The sequence below is a fragment of the Convolutriloba macropyga genome, chromosome 5 (assembly GCF_964194025.1).
Source record: "Convolutriloba macropyga chromosome 5, txConMacr16.3, whole genome shotgun sequence".
Lineage (NCBI taxonomy): Eukaryota > Metazoa > Xenacoelomorpha > Acoela > Convolutidae > Convolutriloba > Convolutriloba macropyga.
Window position 1 is genome coordinate 23427531 of NC_134472.1, and position 22701 is coordinate 23450231.

General features: G+C 32.2%; 1 protein-coding gene across 1 annotated transcript in view; it reads right to left on the bottom strand.

Annotated features, from left to right (window-relative positions):
• Window positions 1-292: 292 nt before the first annotated feature.
• LOC142340314 (gastrin-releasing peptide receptor-like) overlaps window positions 293-22701 on the bottom strand; it is a 92580-nt gene continuing 70171 nt past the window's right edge. The window contains exon 4 of the mRNA XM_075390888.1: window positions 293-988. Within this exon, the coding sequence (XP_075247003.1) occupies window positions 413-988 (576 nt within the window). The 3' untranslated portion in view covers window positions 293-412. The remainder of the gene's footprint in view (window positions 989-22701) is intronic.

A 22701-nucleotide genomic window follows, 5' to 3' on the forward strand; every position in this document is an offset into this window, starting at 1 on the left:
TAACAAAAACATTTAATTTAACTGAAGCAAATAAAAGTTTAAAAATATTGAATTGGAATTACTACGCTGCGCTTTAATGTTTCAATTTTTTCCAATTGAAAAATGCAGTTTATCTCAACAGCTTAGCATTAACAAATAGCTACAAATACCCCCCCCCCCCCCAACTCCCCACCTTCCTCTCCGTGGGGATATACCGTGTTTTCATCACAACTCTATGTGACACAAAATTGTTTGGATAAAGCCATGCAGTCTTGATACGTTGAGATCAGCCATTAGAATTAGCGCAGGTGTATAACTAATACTATTATACTATCTATCATAGGTATTTACATTTTTCTACGGAACAGGGCGGTGGTGTTTGGGGGAGCGGGGGATGGGGGTAGGAGGAGCGAGGAAACAGTTTGTAATGAATTTATATGCTGCTTTCGACAATCGGCGCCATTTTTAAGTTAGCATGCGGAAGAGTTTCTTGGCCACTCAAAACAGCTGCCATTCCGTTTTCGGCTAATTTCCCGTTTCGGTCAACCAGTTGAAAATCGTTGTGACGCTCCATTTCGACTCCATACGGCGGTAGTCTTGATGAACACGAGTTAGACGTGCAAGGTATCTGACAGTTCAAATTGCGACCCATGCGAACGCTGTACTTCTGACCGACTGTTCCTTTAGCCGACCTTGTAGAGCTGTGTTGAAGTCCGTGGTTTCGACTTTTATTGACTCCCAGAATCTCGCGTAGTTTTTTCATGAATTGATCACGTTGTTTTGCGATACATTTGCGTAATGAACTGCTCATGAGTAGTAAAACCATAGGATTGATAGTGGAGTTATAGTAGCTTAGGTTGTTGGCCACATACCACAAGGATATGGGAACTTGACGGACTGTTTCTTGCATAGAGAATAGAACGTGACAGCTCATCAGTGGTAAGTTACACACTACGAATATAACTACCAACACCAATACTGTCATTCCCAATCTTTTCCGTTTCTCGACCTGAAACCAAAATGAACAATTGGCCTGAGTTTATATTACCCAATAATTTTGCTTTCTTTCATTGGGCTGAGAGCAAAAAAAAAACATTAAGCTGGAATTGTTGTTCATGCCATATTGCCCCCGTATTTGCTTTAGTAGTTTACATATTTCACTTCTTGGTATAATCATTACATTTTCATTTCTTTGCATATTTCATTTCTTGGTGTAATATTTTGGCAAATGTTTTTGCGATTAGCAATTTTTCCCGTGTTACTATTTTGCTTTTACTTTTTATTTTTTTTTTCAGTCCCTTTCGCAAGTATTTTGAATCAATCACAGTGAATATTGAGTGCAGCGAGTGAAAAACGGAGTGCAGTCGTTTCAATATCTCTTTTCTGGTGTATAAAAATTTCATATGCTTCTTTGTCACATTTTTTGTAAAAACGAGCTGTAAAGTACCAATTATGTTTTGATATTCCTCGTGCGTCAGATTCATCAGGAAAAATGTGAACAAAAAATTCATTCACACGTGCTTGAAGGTACTTGTTTCTTTTAATTAACAGAAAAACCCAGATATAGGAGAAAGATGATTCAAAAAGATCTTAATGAGATAGTGGAGGAGAAAATTTGATTCAAGTTTAAATTCCGAGAAAGCTACTATATTTTTTTCCGCGAACAAAGTGGTAATTTTAGAGGGCAGTGCTATTGTTATTGGAGTTGAACTAAATTTGATTAGCTTTGATTTAGATTCCAATTCAAAAGAGAGGAGAAAGGAAAATGTTTTCATTCAAACTATGACGTAGTTTGAGACCCATTACTTTGTTTAAGATGAAATTAGGAAAGCACAAAATGGTACGTGAACAAAATCATCGATCATTTAATCGGATAATTGAACAGATGACTCATCAATTGAAGTGATTAGATTTGAAGCAATGGAAGTTTTCTTACTTTTTCCCGAATTTAAGAAACAATTAGTTGAAATCAGTTTCTGCGTAATTAGTTGTTAATTTATGACAATGATGGAAGGGGGTTTGTTTAAGTCTCATGTTTTGAGAGATTTATGATAACTAATGAAATTCAAATTGTGGGTCGTCATCATTATGACCCGGCGCTCTACGAAATTATACCCCCATTGTGGTAAATTTAGGGTAATGGGAGGTTACATGACCATAAAGCTCGGCGACGGAATCCCACAGCGGGAAAGAGTCTAAACTGTTTTGGTTTGCTTGTGTGACGAGTGAAAAAATCAAAAGTCACAGTGTCCTTACAATAGTAGGAAAGATTTGTTTTTATGAGTTTGCATTTCAAATAAAAACTTTTACCATTTCTGCAAACAATAGTAATGATCGTGATGCCAATTACTCTCACAATATAGCATCACTTCGTACAATTTCAGAGGAATAGAACGCGGCAAAAATATCGGATGTTATTATAGGGGCTTATTACGTCACAAAAATTGGACGAAAACTACAATAATAAATCCATTGTTAATAGAAAGCTGTGGTAAAGGGAATTAAAAGATTTTTAAGTTTTCGTTTTCAGTTGATTCAATTCCATTAAGAAAAATAATCCAGCGTCTTTGGCATTCCATTCTCGTCGTTGTTTGTCTGCAGCAATTGGTATTGAATTGAACAATCGTTAAGGATGCAAAATTTGCATCATTTAACCCTTTTGTGTTTCTGCACGAAAAAGACCGAATCAAAATAACAATATCACAAAAGTAGTCAAGTGTTGTGTTATATAATATTAGACTAAAAGAAAATTTCCTAACTGGTTTGTTGGAAAAACTTTGTGCTATGTGTTTACAGGGCCCGATCTCAAAAACATTACATTCAATACGAATATTAAGTAAATAATTATTAAAATGAAGGGGAATTCTTACATTTGAAAAAAAGAAAATGCATTTAAAAGTATAAAAAGTATAAACTCAATAATCAAGAAGACTCGCGTAGCATGAATTGTTTCATTAAACATCTCATTCTTGTCAAAAAGTGTATGTCAAAATATCATGTTCTGAGAAAATAAATGTTTTCTTTGTTTAACAACATTAAGCTTTCTTTTTACCAAAAACTCAACCCAAACACAAAATTTACCTGTCAAAAGTATCTTTTAAATCAGACTGTTTGAATGATGTAGTATTATGTTTAACTTGATACAAGAAAGAGTATTTTAAAAGTTTCTTGTTGCTTCATCACTTCAGGAAACTCGCCAGGTTAGCTGTGAAGCTATTTGAGTATTGCCTCCAGGCAGTGTAATTCTTATGTTGAGCTTTTACTGTTTTTGGTAAACAAATTCATTTCAACTCAAATAAAAAAGACAAAATATAAGTACTGTCAACAGCTTGGTTGAAATGAAAAAAAGGGGCCTATGAAATCTATTGCAACAATTGCATATTGGAAGCTCCAGATTGTGGATATTTAACCTGCAAAAACATTTCATTTTGTTAGGATAAAAACTAATTATGATCGTCGATCAACAAAAAAGTAACACTTTATTTATCCAAAAAAAAACAATGTCAATTGTTAACATCATCAATGGTAGTGTAAGGTGATAGAATAATAATAGCTTTTAGATAAAAGTACATGGGTCAACAGTAGAAAGTATTAATTAATCAGGTAAGGCTCTAGAGAAGGATAAAAGAAAGCGCACATCGCGCCAAGAAGCAATTGCTTTTGCCACTTTGTACGTTTCGCAAAAATATTTAGAAAAATTCTTTTTGATATGTTTTTTTGCATCAAGTAGGGATATTTTTTTTACCAAAATTTTAGAACTTGGAGTTATATAAGGGAACAGTTGTATTAAGAAACAGTTCTGCATTTATTTACTTTTTGGTATCAGTTTGCAGAAGTAACTGTTTGTCCGTTTGTTTGTAGTTACTTCGAAGGTTGGGTACTTAACTTTTCGAGATGCCGGTAGATGACCGCTAAGTATTTTCCGAATATGGAAGGTCGTTTTATATTTCAAAAGTTGAGTTGCGGGCAATATTTCAAATTTTAGTTTCAAATCTCTCGATGATCCATATTTTTTTCGATAATAAATGGTCTTTGTTGCCGAATTAAATTGTTCATCAAGTGAAAGTATCAGTTATGGACTTATTCCTGATAGAAGCACTGAAGAACAACAAAGATGGCTAAATCTAGTGACTTTGAAAGAAGTAGGCGAATCTGAATGTCAAATGGTTTTTAAATTGCCGCAATGATTTTGATTCCGCAAGCCCTTTTTTTAAGAATTTTCTTAAATTCTTGGAATCTTAAAAGACAACAATCGAGATGCATAAATGTTTGACTGATTTTTTGGATTCAATTATCTTACAGTCAACCTCAATTGACTCTCCGGTGAGGTTTTTATTTTTCTGTGTAATTACAATTAATTCAGTTTCTTCGGCATTAAAGTTTAGTGAATAAATATTGAAGTTTTGATGAGATAATTTGCAAGATTTTGCAAGATTTTGTATGCTTCGTTCCAAATCCTTATGTTCTGTGAAAATTAGAGTTTAATCTCCATACTGAACATTTTTACAGTTACTTGGTATGTTTTTTGACAGCTCGTATATGTCAATATTAAATAAAGTGGGCCAAATACTGTACCTTGGGGCACATCTTGATAAAGGTTTATCGAGTCGGATTTGACGTTTTTAACAATGGTTTGTTGCCTACGATCTGTTATGAAATCAATCGGTAATTCAACAGCATTTTCACTAAAATTCATGAAATTCAACCTGTTTCAATTTATTATGCTTGATTGAATCAAAAGCTTTGGATAAATCAAGGTGACCAGCTGTGATGATCTCGTTGTTGTCAATAGCCAGTCGAAACGATTCGGTACAATACAGAAGGGCATCAAATGATGAATAGTTGTTTCTGAAACAAAATTGCGTTTCTGAATAGCAGCATTTGCTATGCAAAAACTCAACATTTTATTCGCGCAGCAGTTGCTCAAAAATTTTAGATAGAGATTATGTCACTGAGATAGGCCTATAGTTTTCAGGGTTATCATGATAATCTTTTTTGAACAGAGGAGTAAAATATGCGGTTTTAAGGTTGTTGGGAATTTTTTTTCACTGAAAAAACTGTTGATAAAGTTCATCAAGTATTCTACAATTATATCAAAACCATCTTTCATGGCCAGTGAAGTTGTTTTTGAGGGTCTCATTGCTTTTTGACTATTTAAAGATTTTAGTTCTTCTTTTAGCTCAAATTCTGTAAAGAATCGGAACTGAAACTTAAACGAAAAATGTTTTTTTTTGGATTATAGACCAGGCCAACATATAAATTAATATTTACAACAAAGATTATTGAAAACAGAGCTTCGGAGCTGGTGTCCATTTTCAAATTATTTCTGAATCTCGGGTTAAAACATTTAGGCTCAAGTACCATGACACAACTACAGGTCACATCTAGCATGACAGGTCTCATTTAAAGGAAGTAAGCTTTTCACTGTCTATTTCCCACAGTTTGGTATCATTTTCCGAGGAAAACCAGGTCTCAGTCAACCCTATGATTGTATTATGCCAAAAATCTCCTAATGAAAGTTTAGATCTCTATTGAATATTGATTTTTGCCATATCCATTTTTTTCTCTCTTTCGCTGTTTCGAAAATTTTGGAACTTTGATTTGTTTTAATGAATAAGCATCAAAAACACAAAATTTGGAGGATTTGTGGGGTTTCAAATTTCGAAAACTATAACAATTGTATTGCTGTGCTTTTTTCAAAACTTTTTTTCCTTTTTCGTATTACTCTTATTATCATTGACCACCAGAAACTTCTCAATTTGAAGATCCTCACTGACAAATTAAGTCCAACTCCAAACAAGCCCGTGAACATACGTTATTGTTTCTACAGAAACCTCATGGATTTCTTCTAAGTTGTTATGACCAAATGTTTCAAAAAAATTATTACAAACAATAAAGGTTCTGAGGTGTTCTGTTTTACCTTTTATATTACTTTGTAGCGTTAGGAAAAAGTGATTGAATTCTATCCAATTAATCTACAATATAGTCTTTGTTGCTGTTATATCAATTAAATAATGATTTTTTTTTGGTTTTGGTACTCGGAGTTTTTGTAACCTGTTTCTTATTTTTCGTTTTTTGTTCCCTTTTTTGAGTTTCTTTTTTTTGCTCTCATGACCAATCATCATATTAATTACAAGTCACATATCGCAATAATTTCGTTAAATGGTGGTGGAATTGATTATATATAATTTTTTTAGTGAGTTTCTCATAGTTTCAAAGGATAGGACACCATTTTCTCACAAAATTTAAATGACTTTGTTTTGGCGGTGATTTTTTAAAAATTTTTTTGGCATTAACTTAATGATAGGTCTCAGTCACTTCTGTCGTGGTATAAATGAAGCTGTTTAGTTTTTTTAGTTCACAGTTTATGGCTTTCATGACTTTGAATAATTTGTTTTTTTAACTCTCCCCTTTAGTTTTCGTTTTCATATTAATTTTCTCTAATAGAGACAGGCCCCTTATCTTTCTAGTGAAACGTTAGTTTGTTTTGTTATGTTTTTATCTGATGCTATTTTGACTTTGTTAACGAGTTTTTTTTTGAAAAATAGATAGACATCGATTTTTGGTTGTAATTGTGCTTTTTGTTTTTATTTGATTTTGTAGTTAGTCTTGTCTCTTAGCACCTTTTGTGACCACTCCTGGTTTGGAGCACCACTCCTCTTATTCATTGAGAATCGATTATTTTATTGCAAAGATCGAAGAAATAGAGCTAATCAAAAGATAAACTTCAATCACTCAAAACCTTTTTTTTGCAAAAATTCGTCCAGAAATTAGTTAAATTATTATTCATTGCATCATTCAAGAGACGAAATGCAAATAGGTCCCAATTTTGCGTACCGATTTGGAGTTTAAATTTGTTTTATTTGATACCAAAAAAGGACAGCTTGAACATGAGACTAATGCTAGAAAAATGACTTGGTTAACTAGCCAACATGGTACGCTCCACTAGATGTCTGTTATCGACCTTAATATTGGCCAGATAGGTTTCAGTTCAGGCATATTTTAATTTGTTGAAAATTTTTATTCTCGATATTTGATGGTGACATTAAACAAAGGAAAAGTGGCCGTTTTTGCTTTTTTTTCAGCTTTCATGGTACTTAGTTTCCGTTTTTCTCGCTTCTAAGATTTCGAAAAAAATTGCTAAGATTTCTGTAATATGTTGAAGTTACTCCAAAGAGCTGCTAAAAATCAATGATTAGTTTACTATGAATATGGTTTCTACTAGATCTAAACATACCTTATTATTTTTCTTAATTGATAATTGTTCCGACACACTTTAGTGGGGGAGGAACTATCTACTCAACTGGTTTTCAGTGGTATAATTAGGAAACTTGTCAAACGTAAAAATTCAAATGTAAAAGATTTTTTTAAGTTCCGATTTTTCCGAGTTACGGAGGTTTAAATATTTGTGAACGTGGCAATTTTTGCTTAAATTATAAAGTTTTGCTAAAGTTGGATAAAATTGTTAACAATAGTTCATTTTTTTCATGTTTAAGTATTGAAGAGATTGATTAAATATTTGAAACAAGTTTTTTGTCATAATTGACAGTTGAGTTTCCGAAAATTCGACATTTTTTCATTTTTTTATTAGAAACTGGCATCAATTATACCTATCTGCCCAGTTTGTCAAGTTTGTCTGTTGCAGAAGACATAAAAACTGCTAAGCAAAATCATACTTTACTTAGATATTGGCTAAACATACCTCCGGTTCAAAAAATATTTCTCAAATGACCTTTTTGCGGTCTTTCGCTAATTTAAACCGATCTTTATGAAAAACGGCTAGTTTAATTTTTTTAAATTTCTGATATTTTAACATTTTCGATTGCCAAATTAAACACTAGGTATTATTATAGAACAACTATTATAGCCTCACAGTGATAATACGACCAGTTTTTGTCTCATCGCTATGTTTTGCAATGATACAAGATTGGGATTTTATTTTGGGCGTGTCCCGTTTTTTTTAAAAATATGATTTGCTTTTTTTATTCCACTTTTTTCTATAAGGATCTTTTTCATCCAAAGGTCATTTATTAAAATGTTTTTTTGTGATCAAATAAGGTACAATCAAACAATTTTGGGTTTTATGAGTAAAATTCAATAGTTTTTATGGCTCCAAAATGTTGTTTTTGTAAATTTGCAAGGAATTCTTGAGGTTTGCCGGCTTTTGATTTTCATTTTTGTCATATGAGAGAACATAAATAACCAAATGTGAGATTATGTATCCAGGGAGCTATTAAAGAATTTATCTAATGCTTCAGGTTGAAACATTTTGCTTTTTTGATATTGTACCTCGATAAGTATCCATATAATGATTTTAAAATCAAATTAGCTAGTTAAATAAGGTATACTTTTTGGTTTGGAAACAAGAATGATTTTAATACAAAACTCAATAATTCTAAGGTCAAATTTACATGCAATGGGAGGCCAATTAACAAAACTAGCCTTTTCTGCGAGATGCAAATTGTTTTTTCGGCTTCAGCAACGTTTTCATAAAACATCTGTTTCTTTTGAGTGATAATGTGAAATCTTTCGACTTAATATGACTAATCACATATACGATTCGCTTCAAAAGAAGTTAAAAATTAAAATATTGAAAATTTTTAGATGAAATTTTACGGTTGTAATGTCCAAGGAAATTTTTTAAAATCTGTTTTGAAAAAAATCGACTTTTTTAAGTTCCCCAATGTCAACATTATTTCTGCAATCTATCTTAGTCTTATTAAAAAGTCTCGTTATTGAATTATAATGTTTTTATTACTGTTGTGTTATATAAACATATATATAAATAATATTATATGGTTGGCGTTGATAATACGAGCTTTCATATTTTTTTTTATTATTCCTTCACATTTTCTTATCTTTAAGGTAATCTTTTGACTTGTCCTGATTTGCTGTCTTGATCATCGCCTTAATGGGGAAATAGCATATCACATTAACTGTTTTGAAATGTTTTGAAATCAATTTTTTAGTGAACACATTTGGATCTTATAGACTCTGACTACGTTTCCCCGCAAAATTAGGTAACTTTTTGGATTTTTGCTTGTGTTTTTTTCTTTTTGCGGCTGCATGAGATTTTTTATAGTGACAGGTCTCAATGGTTTTGTGCGAAGGTCTAAATTAAGCCATTGAATGATTTCAGTTGATATCCTATTGTTATCATGACTTTGAGTTTAATTGTTTTCAAAAAGTGCAAATGTACGTTCTAACTTTGAATTTTTTGTTTTCTGCCTTCCTGTGATTTATTTCCAACAGATAAAAATCTCATGTGTGTATGGTTAACTTTTATTTGATGCTAATTTGACCTTTTCATTATATTTTTATTTTAAAAAATAGATAGACGTTGAGTTTTGATCTTAAGTAATGCTCGTTGTTTTTAATTGATTTGGTTGTTTGTGTTGTCCCCTAGGCTTCTTAATGGCATTTGTTCTCGGACATCTATTGAGTCATTGCTTTTATTTATCTATTAATTAGAATTGAAATGATTTTTTAAAGGAAGATACTGATCAATTTTGAACAAAAAGTTTTTTAAAGTTTTCTATCTCTGCCTCGTTTGGTGGACATTTGAGTCAAAAACCTGGTTGAGCTGGGTCGAAACATTACCAGCCTCCTTGTTCTCTATTGAAAGTTAATTTTGATATATCATTGTCTCACAATTTTGAAAATCGCTTGTGATATTTTGGAGTGGTTTTCTGAACAGATCAGTTACATGATTGTACAAAATATTTTATGTCTGCAAAAGTCCTTTCGGTGTTTTAGTTTCCGACGACGTATAAAGGTGATATTATATTTGATCACTTTTGTCCGGTGGCGGTCAAGCAAGCTGATAAGCAAGCAAGCCGAATTTTGAAAATGAAGTCAAGTAAGCCGAGAAATTTTTGGATACCGGTATTTTAAGGTGCCCCTGGCGGGCCGTTGGGCGCGCTTCGAGCACGTTGCGGCTTCGCCGCGATAACCGGCCCGCTATTTCCGGGTTACATCCCACAGCGTATGAAAGGCATGGCCATGGACAGCGGTCTGCTGAGGCCCGTACCCACTAGATGTCTAAAAATTGACGCATTTTTGTTTCTTTGGTGCATTGGAATACATTATACACTATTATACTACGCGCAGTATTGATTGTAACGGCTGACAATGTATTATTTCTGATAGATTACGTATCTATTACATAACTTTTGGCTTGCTTTTCTGTCGGCTTGCTTGCCTATCGGCTTACTTTGCATTCGCCCTTTTGTCCATTTAAAAGAACCCAAACGGTCTTTTCAGCATCAAAATTTTTTGATCCATCAGGTATGTTTCTCGTGTCAACAGGGATTATTACACTAATTGAGGCTGAAGCGTTTATGTGAAAAAAAACAATAGCTGCATTACGTTTCCATTAAAGAAGAAGTAATTACCACCTGAAATTCAACTTCAAGCGTTTTTTTTTACGTAAAACACCTACTTAAAACAATTTCGGGTAATGTCTTTGCGTGTCGCGAGTTCTTCTTCCATCCAAATAATCTCAATTTAAGTCAATATCGTTTTAACATTTCATTTTCGACGTATAATTAGTGGCAAATTTGAAAATCATTGAAGCTCAAATGCCATTTAACTTCAAGTTTAACTCATTCTAATTAGTGTTGATTAAAAGCAACTCAGTATGTTTCCGTTTTGAAAAGCATTCAATAATATTTGAAATAAGTGAGCTTTGGCGACAAGAATGACGAATTGAAAGGATGCCGTGACAAAAATGCCGTGACATGAAAGGAATCAGTAAATCAATTATTCTAATTTTTAACTGACAATGAATCTCGTTAATCTGCATTCGCTCATGATATTCTGACCAGAGCTCATCAACATGTTTGACTTAATTGTCAACAAAACGAAGATATAACCAAAGATATATGTTTGAGTTTTAAAACAAAATCGTTATGGACCCGAACCACTAATTGAATTACATAATGCCATGCCTCTTTACAGTGCTCACGAGATCTGCCAATATATAGAATACGAGAAAAAAGCAACAAAATAAGCAAAGATAGAAATTTCACCGCAAATTATCAATATCTAAATTTTAAAGCATAGAGTAACAGCGTCAAAATGCAATCAGACAAAATCTTAACTACACAAATTTACTTTTCTAATTACACATCAGCTGGGATTTTTCTTCATTGAGACTAGGTAACAGGTTGACAAAAAGAAATAATAAGCGGAATTCAATAATCAATCAACATTTTTTAAACCTCATACGAATTAAAACTCAGTAGCTTCTCAATAAAATCATTCTTGATAAATTTACTAAAATGTCATTGCGAAACCAATATGAACCTTCCTTGTTTATACTAATCCTTATAATGGACTTAAGATGCAGAAAAACTCAAAATTTAAAAACAAATTGCGAACAAGCAAACAGAAATTATTGAAGCCATTAAAATCATTAACTATTAACTGAATAATGTTTTTTATTTCAATTGTTATTTATACCAATTCAGATGAAATTATACTGAAGCCTTGAATAAGTTCACTTTGGCCTCAATTGAAAATATTCGGAATCTTATGCTCGGCGAATGTGCTAAAAGGAAAGAAAAGTTAATACAAACATTGAGCAATCAGAAAAATTCAATGAAAACGCATATTGTACAATAAAAAAACGTCAGTAGCGACATAATATCATTAAAGCCGATAGTTTTTGATCTACATTTGAATGGGATCTCTGAATGATGACAATCAGTTACAAGAGGACGAAGAGAACAACAAAAACTGAAAAAAAATTTTTTAAAAAAATTCGAAAACGATTAATATTATGAATTTAAGGCTCTTCGCAATATGCTGTCTGAACTGAGTAGCATCTTTCCTTCAATCAGTTAAAAAATTATAGACCTCGCAGCATGTTACGACTCAAAAAATCATTTAAAAATGTGCAAAAACAGCAACTTCAAAAAGGGGAGAGAAAGAAGTGCCGAAGACATGATAAAACTACGTTTCAATAAAATTTTTTGATTTCAATTAATTAAATAATCAATTAAAATTTTGAAAACAATGGGATTTCGCTTTTTTAAATAGTTGGACATCAAAGAAATATGAACAAATACATTAAAGCAACGAAACTTTTCAAAACCTTCAGTATACACGGCATTATTGTCAATAGCTTTCAACGGAAGTCAATAAATATGCTGAGGTACGCCTCGATGGGAACATATGATGTTTGCCATGCATAAGTCATCAATCAGACATAAAATAAGTCTTATGACAATGAAAACCACAACAAAAACAGGCAAAATCCAAAAGTTAAACAAAAAAGTTCAAGAAGAAGGTCTCGAAGCCATTTATACCATAAGCTTTTTTCTGAAAACTTTTTCTATATACCATTGAACGTCTTTTTTGAGTCAATAGGAACAATCAGCATTAGGATATTGTGATAACATTTCAAAAAGAACCAAAATTATGAAAAAAAATCTCCAAAAAATGTGAAAACTTGTGGGCATCATTTCACTGTAACTAAAGTTTGTCAATAACGGAACCTCAATATGAAAAGTAACTAGTCTCTAAATGACACAAAAAGAACAAAAAAATTTGAAACGTTTTCTAAAGATACATCTATCAAAATAAATTCAACTATTTTGATAGCAATTTTCCTGATGAGAGCAGAATTAGCCTCTTTTTATTGCATTTTGTTTATTCAAAACACATAATGGATTCTTTTTACAGCGTGAAATGTATTTTGAACTACTATTGTTCAAAAAAAACTCACTTTGAACAAAAATCAAAAATTAAGCTAAAAGTGAAAAAAAAATCATGCCAAATATCACGTGTTCACACAAAATTTTAAACCTCGATAACTCTCAAAAATCAGAAAAAGATGCTTAATTTCGAATTCTAAGCTGGACGAATTTTTTAACGATACCACGCAAATTTCTCTACAAGGAATATATCGATCGGCGAAAATTGACTCTACGAAAAAAACACAATTGAGAGTTATATTCCTCCGCCACAAGTCTGGTGAGACTAAAAATTATCACTCAACTAGAGGTCAAAAAATTTAAAAACTTAAGAAGCAATTAATTTGTTTTTTTTTTGTCTGGAACTGACTTGATAATTCGTGTAATCTAAACATCTCCTAAGTATTAATATATCTTTTGAAGTTTCTTCTGAAATAGATGCAGGTTTTCAATAAAAAAAATTTCAGCAGTATTTTTTCAAATAACAAAATATGTCAAAACAACTGTGATCTGTCTTCAGTCTTGATCATTTTGCTTCCGATTTCAAGATTTTGTTTGCAAATTGATTTTTTGCGAACCGAAAACAATTTTTGATCTGGTTTTCTCATCAGTTACAGAAAGAAACAGCTGTACAAACATTTTTTTTGGAAACGCAACCGCAGTTATGCTATGGTAAAAAACTGATTATGATGCAAGTCATACTTAGTCAAAAATTAAATTTTCAGACAGCAGTAGCTATCAATCGGAGGGATTTTCCACCGCTTTTTACAAGCTCGCTCAGTCAATCTCAGCAGTCTTAATTTGGGGGTCGGCGGTTGTTTTGCTTTCCTGCGCGTCATGAGAGTCTTGGACGTCTATAGTGAATTTTAAACTCACCAGAGTAAAGCGAAATTTTTCAAACGCGTCTAATTAGGGGAAGTAAAAATCACGACATTTTGTTCTTACCTGACCAAATAGGGGAGAATAGAAACACAATTTTCATGTGAGGAAAAATCAATGGACTGATGAAAATTGATTCATTAAACTGTTGATCTGCTAATTTGATAAAGATAGTCAATGTAACCAAATTAATTGTTAATTCAAGTTTCAGTCACGGAAAAAAATTCTAAAAGTAAAACAAATTTCTTTTTGATCGACGTTATACTAAATTTCTGAGCAAAAAATTTTGAAAGAATCGTAAGCTTAAAAGCAAAAACGTTAGTTGATTCGTCAATTTGTTTGTTTTAACATTACAAATTTATAAGAACAGACTCCACAACATCAATGTTTCAATGCGCGTAATGCATCTCAAGGTTCTCTATTCATAATTTTGTAAGAAAATTTTTTTCTAATACAACAGATAACAAACGTCTTACTCTATTTATTGTGTTGCTACTACGAGTCATAAATATCATGTGTTCGCCTATTATTACAAAGAATATTTGTCAAAGATAAATTTCATTGAATTCAACATTCGTCCCATAATTTGTGCTTGCGATTTTTTTGTCTCTATAATGCGATATGGTAATCATTGATGAAATTACTTGCTGGTCAGTTTTTCTCAGTAATATTTTGAGATTCATGTCTGAAAAAAGTTTATTTTTTAGCTATTTTTACTTATTAATCACTTCAAAAATATCATTTGTTTCTTACGCTAAAACTTTATGTTATTATCCAAGCTCACTAAAAACAAATATTTTTCATGTATGGCAACTAATGTTAAACCTTTTAGGTTTTCGGAAAACACAGCATGTGTTTGTACAATTTTCGTTTCAAAAAATGTCTGTAGCAATGTGATGACGTAAACAGGTGACGTCGCATTGAATAATTTCGTTCATTCAACATCATGTAAATAACCGTTTTAGGATTTAATTGAATTTATTTTTTTCCTTTCACTACAGATTATTGATGTAGTTGAGAATGAAACTTTGACGTACACTATTACATAAATGCTTCCATTAAAGTGATAGGAAAAATCGGCGCCTTAGGTTTCAATTATGATAAGAAAAAATGCACTCTAGAAAGAAAAATCAAAGGACAATTCATTTCATTATGAATGAGACATCTTAACTTTGATGAAAACAATAGTAACACATACAAATTTTAATTAGTCTGAAATGCCAACTGACTCGTAGATTCTCATTTTCTAATTATTTTTGATTAAAAGTAACAAAAAGGGTTTTCTAGAAAGACAACCAATGAAAACATAAACGTGTGAACCGAGAGGACAAAGGTTATAAAAGTAGCGACAAATCGTACAATTTGGGCACAAGATTCCTAACCAGAAGTCAAACAAAAATCGTTCGATTTGAAAAAAATGTGGTTTGTTGTAAGTTCCAACCAAAAGTGGTTGGATTCAGCTTGCAGGCGTCGTCTCAAAGCATCCATGCCGTTTACCCGCTGCATAAATCACAATAAAAAACTTACAACGAAAATGACGTACAGATCTGAAGTTTCCTATTGCAGATAATGTGGAAAACTCTCAAATTATGTTTGTGACATAATTCTTTAGGGTCAACTAAGGATCCCATTAAAGGTATTCGGCAAAAGTAAAAGAAGTCCCCCTTCAAACTATTAAAAGAATAAGAAAAGTACCCCTTTAAACTATTAAAAACACGAAAGCATTGCCATCAAAAATAATTAGATTTGTGTAAAATTTCGTTTTGTTAGATACTACAAATCAAAGGCGGTCAAAATCTGGGCTTTTCAAAATTTATAAGATAAAATACTTATTGATTTTACTTTTATCTAGAGAATAGATATTATCAAACAGAACGGGCTATTACGGATCACACACTTTGGGATCCCTGTATGTGTGCCGATCTATTTGACAAAAGGAATAAACAAGTCAAAGGCAAAGATATATGACCAAGACCTGTTCGCGCTAAGAAGTCTCAACTAAAATGCAAATGGAGGGCTGAATAATACAAATTAATAAATAGATCGTTTAAATAAACAAGCTTACACAGAGTATGAATTAATCGGGTTGAGCTCTCTGTCTGTAATGTTGTTGTAGCGTTGATACTTCTTTCAATCGCTATTTTTTAGGAATTGTGCGCTCGATATGTTGATAAATTGTCTTGATGTGCCTCTGTTTGGAATATTCAGTTTTTTTTTAGAAAAAACAAAGCAGTTTTCTGCAGCTAATTTTTGGCACTTTTATTTCTCTCTAGTTTTATTCCGTCCCAGTTCATTGCGATAATTTATAAAATCCTCTCAGCTCAGTTTGGGCGGATAGGGAGCGAATCACAAACTCACGTTCATAGTGAGGTGCTTGTTAATTTTCCTATTGGCCGAGAAGGTAACAGATTTAACTCATTTTTATCTCACGGATAAATTATTGAAATACCAAAAAAACAAAAAACTAAAAACAGAGTGCATCAATTATAGATCACGTAGGCGCCTGATTTCTGCCTTTAACCGTTCGTAAAACCGCAGTAATTATGGTTTTCTTGTTCGCTTTTCATGACAATCTATTGTCTTTTCCTTCCAAGCAATCTGCTTCATCTCTATTAAACTTGGGGGAAACGATCTTCATTGCAACTGTCAAAAGCAGAATTAAATTAAATCAAAACTAAGTGCGGTGATGCAAGCCACCTGGGCTCAACAACGCACACTTTTTATCTTTGATACCAGCAAGGAGATCCGGACCTAAGTTGTGTTAATTTAAATAAGCCGAATTAAATTGTTCAAATACTTGTGTACTGGTATTCTTAACGAGCGTTAATTTGTTTAGCGCCCAAGAAAAGAATGGTTAATTGACGCCTAAATACGTTCGCTCTAATGCGGAATTAATTATCCGTTCATTTGTAACGGCTCTCGTAATAGTACAAAATTCCGATTTCGATAGCCAAATGACAAAGTAACAATGAGTGCACTGAGTTTTTTTAAAGCTTTCCACAAAAAGACGAGAGTACTTGACAGCTAAGCAAAAATTTAATTGACCCGCTAAGCAAAAACTGGAAACCATACAGGAAGGTTCAGTAAATTGTGTTTGGAAGTAATGTTTTGAGCCCACTCATTCGCAATTTGGATCAATTGTCTACCCAATGAGAAAGAATGAGAAAACTTTTAAAATCACAAATTTTGTTCAAATAAATTGGTGTTCAAGAAAATCCAATTCAAATAGTTTAGTAAGGTTAATAATGTCACATTAGAGGGTCAATGAGACTGGTTATTAATTAGACCACGAGATAAGATAAACAACAAACTGAAACAATCACAACAATAACAAACATGATTTAAACACTTAATAACGAAAGTCAAAATAGCGTCAAATAAAACCTAAACTAAACAAAAATTCCTTAAATACCACTAGAAAAAATGGAACCAGTCCATAATGAGACTCAGTACCAAGCCGAGAAAGTTTTGTAAACACAAATGATGAAAACCATTAGATATAAACTGCAATCATAAAGTAGTTTTAAGTTCATTCATATCTCCCTATAAGGAGACTGACTGGGACCTATAATTATCCAGAACATGTTGAATAATTACATAAAGAAACAGATATAGACGAAAAGCAAAAATTTAATTTGATTTTACGAGAAAATTGTGTCAAAACCGTTTAAACAATATTTTTTTTGCGTGAAAAATAAGATATAACCAATTGCGCTATCTTCGAACACCCATTTTTCTGTGACTCTGAAAAAAGAGACCGGGTTACAAGCAGAAAAAAAAGAATGAAAAGAGCAAAGTCAAAAACCAAATTTTGTTTTTTCGAAAACGATTACATTTCAAGTATAAATATTATCTCTCGATTGAAATCCTTTAATAAGTCAACTTAGTTGTCTAAAGATCTTCTTGTTTTCGATTATCCGTAATTTAATTCTTGATTTGTCAATAAACAGACATGACGCGAAAATGAACCTCAAAATAAAACTTTTAAAAGATTCAACAAATTTTTGTAAAAACAATTATTATCAAATCCAAAAACCATTACGTAAAAACGCTATAAATAATGAACTTTGATCCCTTAGAAAATTGATGCGAACTAAAGATATGAGATCACGTAGAGCTCTACAGGTTGACCATAAAGAGAAAGAAGTGGCGACCCTCGATATTCAAATGTTCATATTGAAAACAAGTGTTTTTAAAAATTATTACAACTATAAACTTTCGGCTGTAAAAACTAGATAGGCTTCCTCCATGAAATTCCTTAAGAAAAAATTTGGATTTGTCATCAATGAAATAGCGACTGATTACAATCCGAATTAATTTAATTGGACTGTAATTAACAATAATTTGACTAAAACTAGCCTTGCTTATGATGTTCTTCCATTACGTACACTTAATTGTTACGCTTATTATGCACATGGAAATCAAAATCAAAGAAAACATTTTGGATAATTATCGAGTTAGATTAGCAAAAAACGGGCAAAATTCAGTTCAAGATTACTCTCAAAGATACCGCCGATAAATTGTGGAGCTGACAAAAATTTTGTGAGCAGTCTTTATGTGTATTAAAACGGAAAAATTAAATAAAGTGAGTGGACTAAAGAAACTTATGTTGTCCCATTTTTGATGAATAAAAGCTTACGTTTGAATAAATTTTCAAAAGTTTTAACCAAAAATTCGGACCAAACTGTTGAACAACACTCTTCTATCTTTAGAGTTAAACTCAACAACACCATCGTTAATGATTTTAATAAGTTTTTCAGCAAAATTTGTTTCAAAAATTGATTAAAAAATTACGGAAATTGTGAATAAAACAACAAAAATAAATGTCAGACGTTCACATAACATTAAACCTGGATAAATCTGCGGACTAAACGAAATTCAGAAAAAGTTTTTTTTTGTAATTGCTACGCTGGAGGTGCTTTCTTATGGTGCCACTCACAACTCTCTACGATGAATTTATTGATAGGCCGAAATTAACTGAGCAAAAAAACCATTTGAGTATGTAGTTCCCCCCACTAATATGGGTCCGAACATTCAGCAACCACATTACAGTATTTCATGTGCTTGGTATTTTTGGCTGTATCATCCATAGGAGTTCGAACAAAAATCAATCTCTTGTCTCATCAGGCTTACAAGGTGCAAAAATAATTAGAGGACTTGATACAACGATGTATCTTTTTACCGTCTTAGTTTTGATATTTTTTGTTCAAGTTTCCGAAGTATTCTGAAAGGATTAAATGCCAAGTTCAAAACAAAGGTTAGATAAAAAAGACTGAAATTTTTACTGCAGTTGTTATTACCAACAGCAAATAGTAACCAGACTTCATTATCGTAAAAAAACTGAGACAGTCGCAGTGCTATTCGTACACTTTTTCGATTAATTTTATCTGCAGATGAAAATATGTTAAGAAATAAATCGGTTCCATAACCATAATGACTCCAAAGGTTGAATCTCCTAAAACTTATCGTTGAGACTTGGAAGATGTTACATTATTATTATTTTTACGTAATAAAATGTCCGATAAAACGTTCTTATACTGAAAGATTTTCTTAGACATTCTAGAGAGTTTACATATCGTAAACTTTTATAAGGGACTTAAAAGATGAGGATATTGTCTTACTATAGTTTAAGGTTCCTTTTCGATTTATAAACATGATTATTGGACAGCTTTTCTGTTACAAGATGTTTAAATGACAGTGTTTATCTGCAAAGACCAAAAGATTGTACACGGAAAAATTTCCCTGTGAGATTGCATTCAACAAAACATCTTCATAAAAGGAATATTTTTATGCTGAAAGATCTAATAATTTATGAGAATAAATTGTTGCATGTGAAAATCAATAAGAAGCTCTACAATGTTGTCTGCCACGTTTTTGCATAAATATTTGAAAGGAGTTGCATAATCTTATCAAACCTTAACAAAATTAATTCTAAGTGTTGAAACTCCGGAGTTACTCGGGAGTTTTGGTTTAATAAATAAATTCTACGCGTTGAGCATAAACCATATGTGGGTGAAATATATCTCGGATTTTATCTTACTCCATAAAAGCCATTACCGTTTTTTTTTAAATTTTTGCAAATATAAAACATAAACCACTATCGACCGTGCCGAGACATTAACGTCCAAACCAGGCAAATTTTCCTTTTGAAAAAAATCACAATATGGTTCGTCAGCCAATTGAGGTTTTAATAATTTCAGCCAAGAAACTCAACACCATAAATAATAACCGCAATGTCAAACCTTGAGAACTTATTGTTTTAACTGCAGGAAAAACCACAGCCAGTCGGTTATCGATTTCCCTGTAAAATCTCTTCAATTCTTGTCACAGAAGATAATCTAATTGTTTTAATCAGGAAATAAACGTGTAGTCTCCGGATCTAAACTGTAACATCATAATGCAGTTTATGCCAGAACCTTTTATTGAAAAGTCTCGTGACACTTGAACTAATTGATGTCGTCTGATGGGAAATTTTGTTCACCTCAAGGGTGTCTGTCTAATATTCCTCAAGATAGATGCGATAACCCAAGTTCGAAATCTTCGCTCAAAATTGAACATGATCAGACTTAAGCTCGCTCTCATAGCTTGTTCATGTACGCATAATTTTTGCTCATGCACGCCTCGCCCCTGTGGGTGTCTGTTTGATTGTCTCATTACATTAGGCACCAGCCCCCGCCACATTTGATTATTGTCCGATAATTTAGGAAGTTTGATGAAAAAGGACGAATAAATTGTATAATTACTAATTAGTATAATCGGTCCTTTGACGCCAAATTTCACTCTGAAAGACCGTTTTTACATGCATAATGATCCATTTTGTTGTGGAATTAAAAAGGTAAAATTCATTAAATGTTCCACTTTATTTGGTGGGCCGCTGGCATTAGTAATTTTGAAGGTTGGCCACGACCTGGGGTTATCATATCAGTTATGCTTAAAAGCATCAGCTCCGATGTTTGTTCTGAGGAATTGATGCAAAAGAAAACACACAAAATTGATGAAAAACTGGCTGCAGTTGCTCGAATGAGACCAACGAATCAATTAAAATTCTTCACGACTTCCGACTCCACAAGTTTTGCTTTCTGTTAAGTATATTTTTTCCGTTATTCACACCCCAGTATATAGTGCAACCCAGATAAAATTGTCTAGGATCCGGTATTAAAAATCTCTGTGTATGAACCGCTCGTGAACTCGAGGGCTACAGATAGCTTGCTTCGATTAAACAGGAAAATGGAAAATGAAAAAAAGTTAAAACAATGAAGTATAGTCTCTGAGAAAAAGACTCCTGATTTTTTTGCGAGAAAAAAAATGCCCAGCAAAAAAACAGGATTTTGATAAGTAAAGATTTGCACAGTTTAATTTCTCCCAGCTTTTGAAATACAAAATTCTCTCGTTTGCAAAATTACATATTATACCATATTCTTACGCATTTGACCTTTATCACAATGGAAAAACAAGTGCCGACGTACAAATAATTTTCATTGACTAAGCAATCAACTAGAACTAGAACGGAACCATTTCTTAAAAAAAATTAGATCAAAATTTGAAAAAAAAAACAAAACCAATTTCAAAATGCTGCATGTGAACAAAAAACCACAAGCGAGAAATGGAAATTTGGTTCAAACAAAAAATAGGCCTAGAATGAATTATGAATGGATTGGGAAAACCATTTCGGAAAAAAATCCGATCCAAAAAGTCGAAAAAACAGTAAATATCAAAGTGAAATCCGCGCAAGTGAACAAAAAACTAATAGTGAGAAAGCGAACTGTTGTTCAAATACCGTTTTCTCACTCTAATTTAAAATTAGAGTGCAAAATTTTCACGCCGCAAAACCACTCGCTTTTTTGCTCCACTTCCTGTTGCGGCGTGAACAAAATCACTACTCCAATTTGACTTCAAAAATGATGAAAATGTGTGAACAGATCGTAGAAAAAGACAGCGCCCCAATACAATTCAAATTCTTTTAATGATAAAAAATAGGTTGAATTGCTCATTGAAATGGTTAAAAGTAAATTTGTAAATTTGATTCCTTTTGCCGTCATTTTTACCGTTTTGTAGGTGAATTTGAAACCTCACTTTTTCTGCTTGAATGAAAAACTGACTGAAATTCAATCAAATTTCTTTAAACCTCCGTTTAACATAAATAAAATTATGCAACTTCTATTTTAAAAAACCTAAAGTTTGCAGTCATACACTTCCCCATTTAAAATTGCAATTTTTTTCAATTAACGTAATTCAAAAACTTAACTAAACATTTGCAAGATGATCGCTATTCTCGGTGATTCTGGAATTCTTATCCCTTAACATCTAATAAACTTCTAAAAAAGTTGCTCTATCAGCAATCGTCATGCAATGCAATGCCTGACTAAAAATTTTTAAGACAATATTTCAACTCCCAGACAAAGAAAAATTCTACAATTTTAGAATCTAACCGATGAGAAATCTCTGATTTGGGAAAATTAAAACAATATCTTTGAATTTCTTCCAAGCGCTATCGAGATTTTAAATGTGTGTGAATAATTGATAATTGATTCGATTTTTTTTACTTTTTGTGTCATTTTGTTCAATTTATCATTTTTCTTTGTATCAAATTGTTCGTTCAAAAATATTTTTCACTCTAAAAGTGATATAATCACGTGTTCTATATAGAAGAGCAGCAAAAGAAAGCTAGTGTATCGAAAGCTTTACAATCAAAAAGTTTCAAATGCTTCTGTTTCTTAAACGTCTTCAGATTGTATTTTTTTCCGTCATTCTTACGTCACAGCGCTCTTAAAAACATAATCTATCGAATTTTAAGTAAAACCACTGAACATATATTTTTTGTTTACTGATGAAGTTTTGAGCCTTGGCAGCAATCGTTGCATTTTTGTTGTCCTATGATTTAGTCGCCAGATTTATGCGTCCAACTCGATGTTCAGAGATTAGTAGTTGAACCTATAGAATGTTTTGAAATGAGAGATAATAGCTGTTATCACTTTCAAAAAGTTTTCTTTTGGAAAAAATTGAGATGAAGTTTTTAACTCTACCCCATTTTTAAACCTATTTCTGAATTTTTGCCTCATTGACACTAATGACAGCTTGGATATGAAGTCTACTGAAACAAAAATAATGTGATCGGTGGTGTTTTATCTTAGCTATTGGCGTTGAC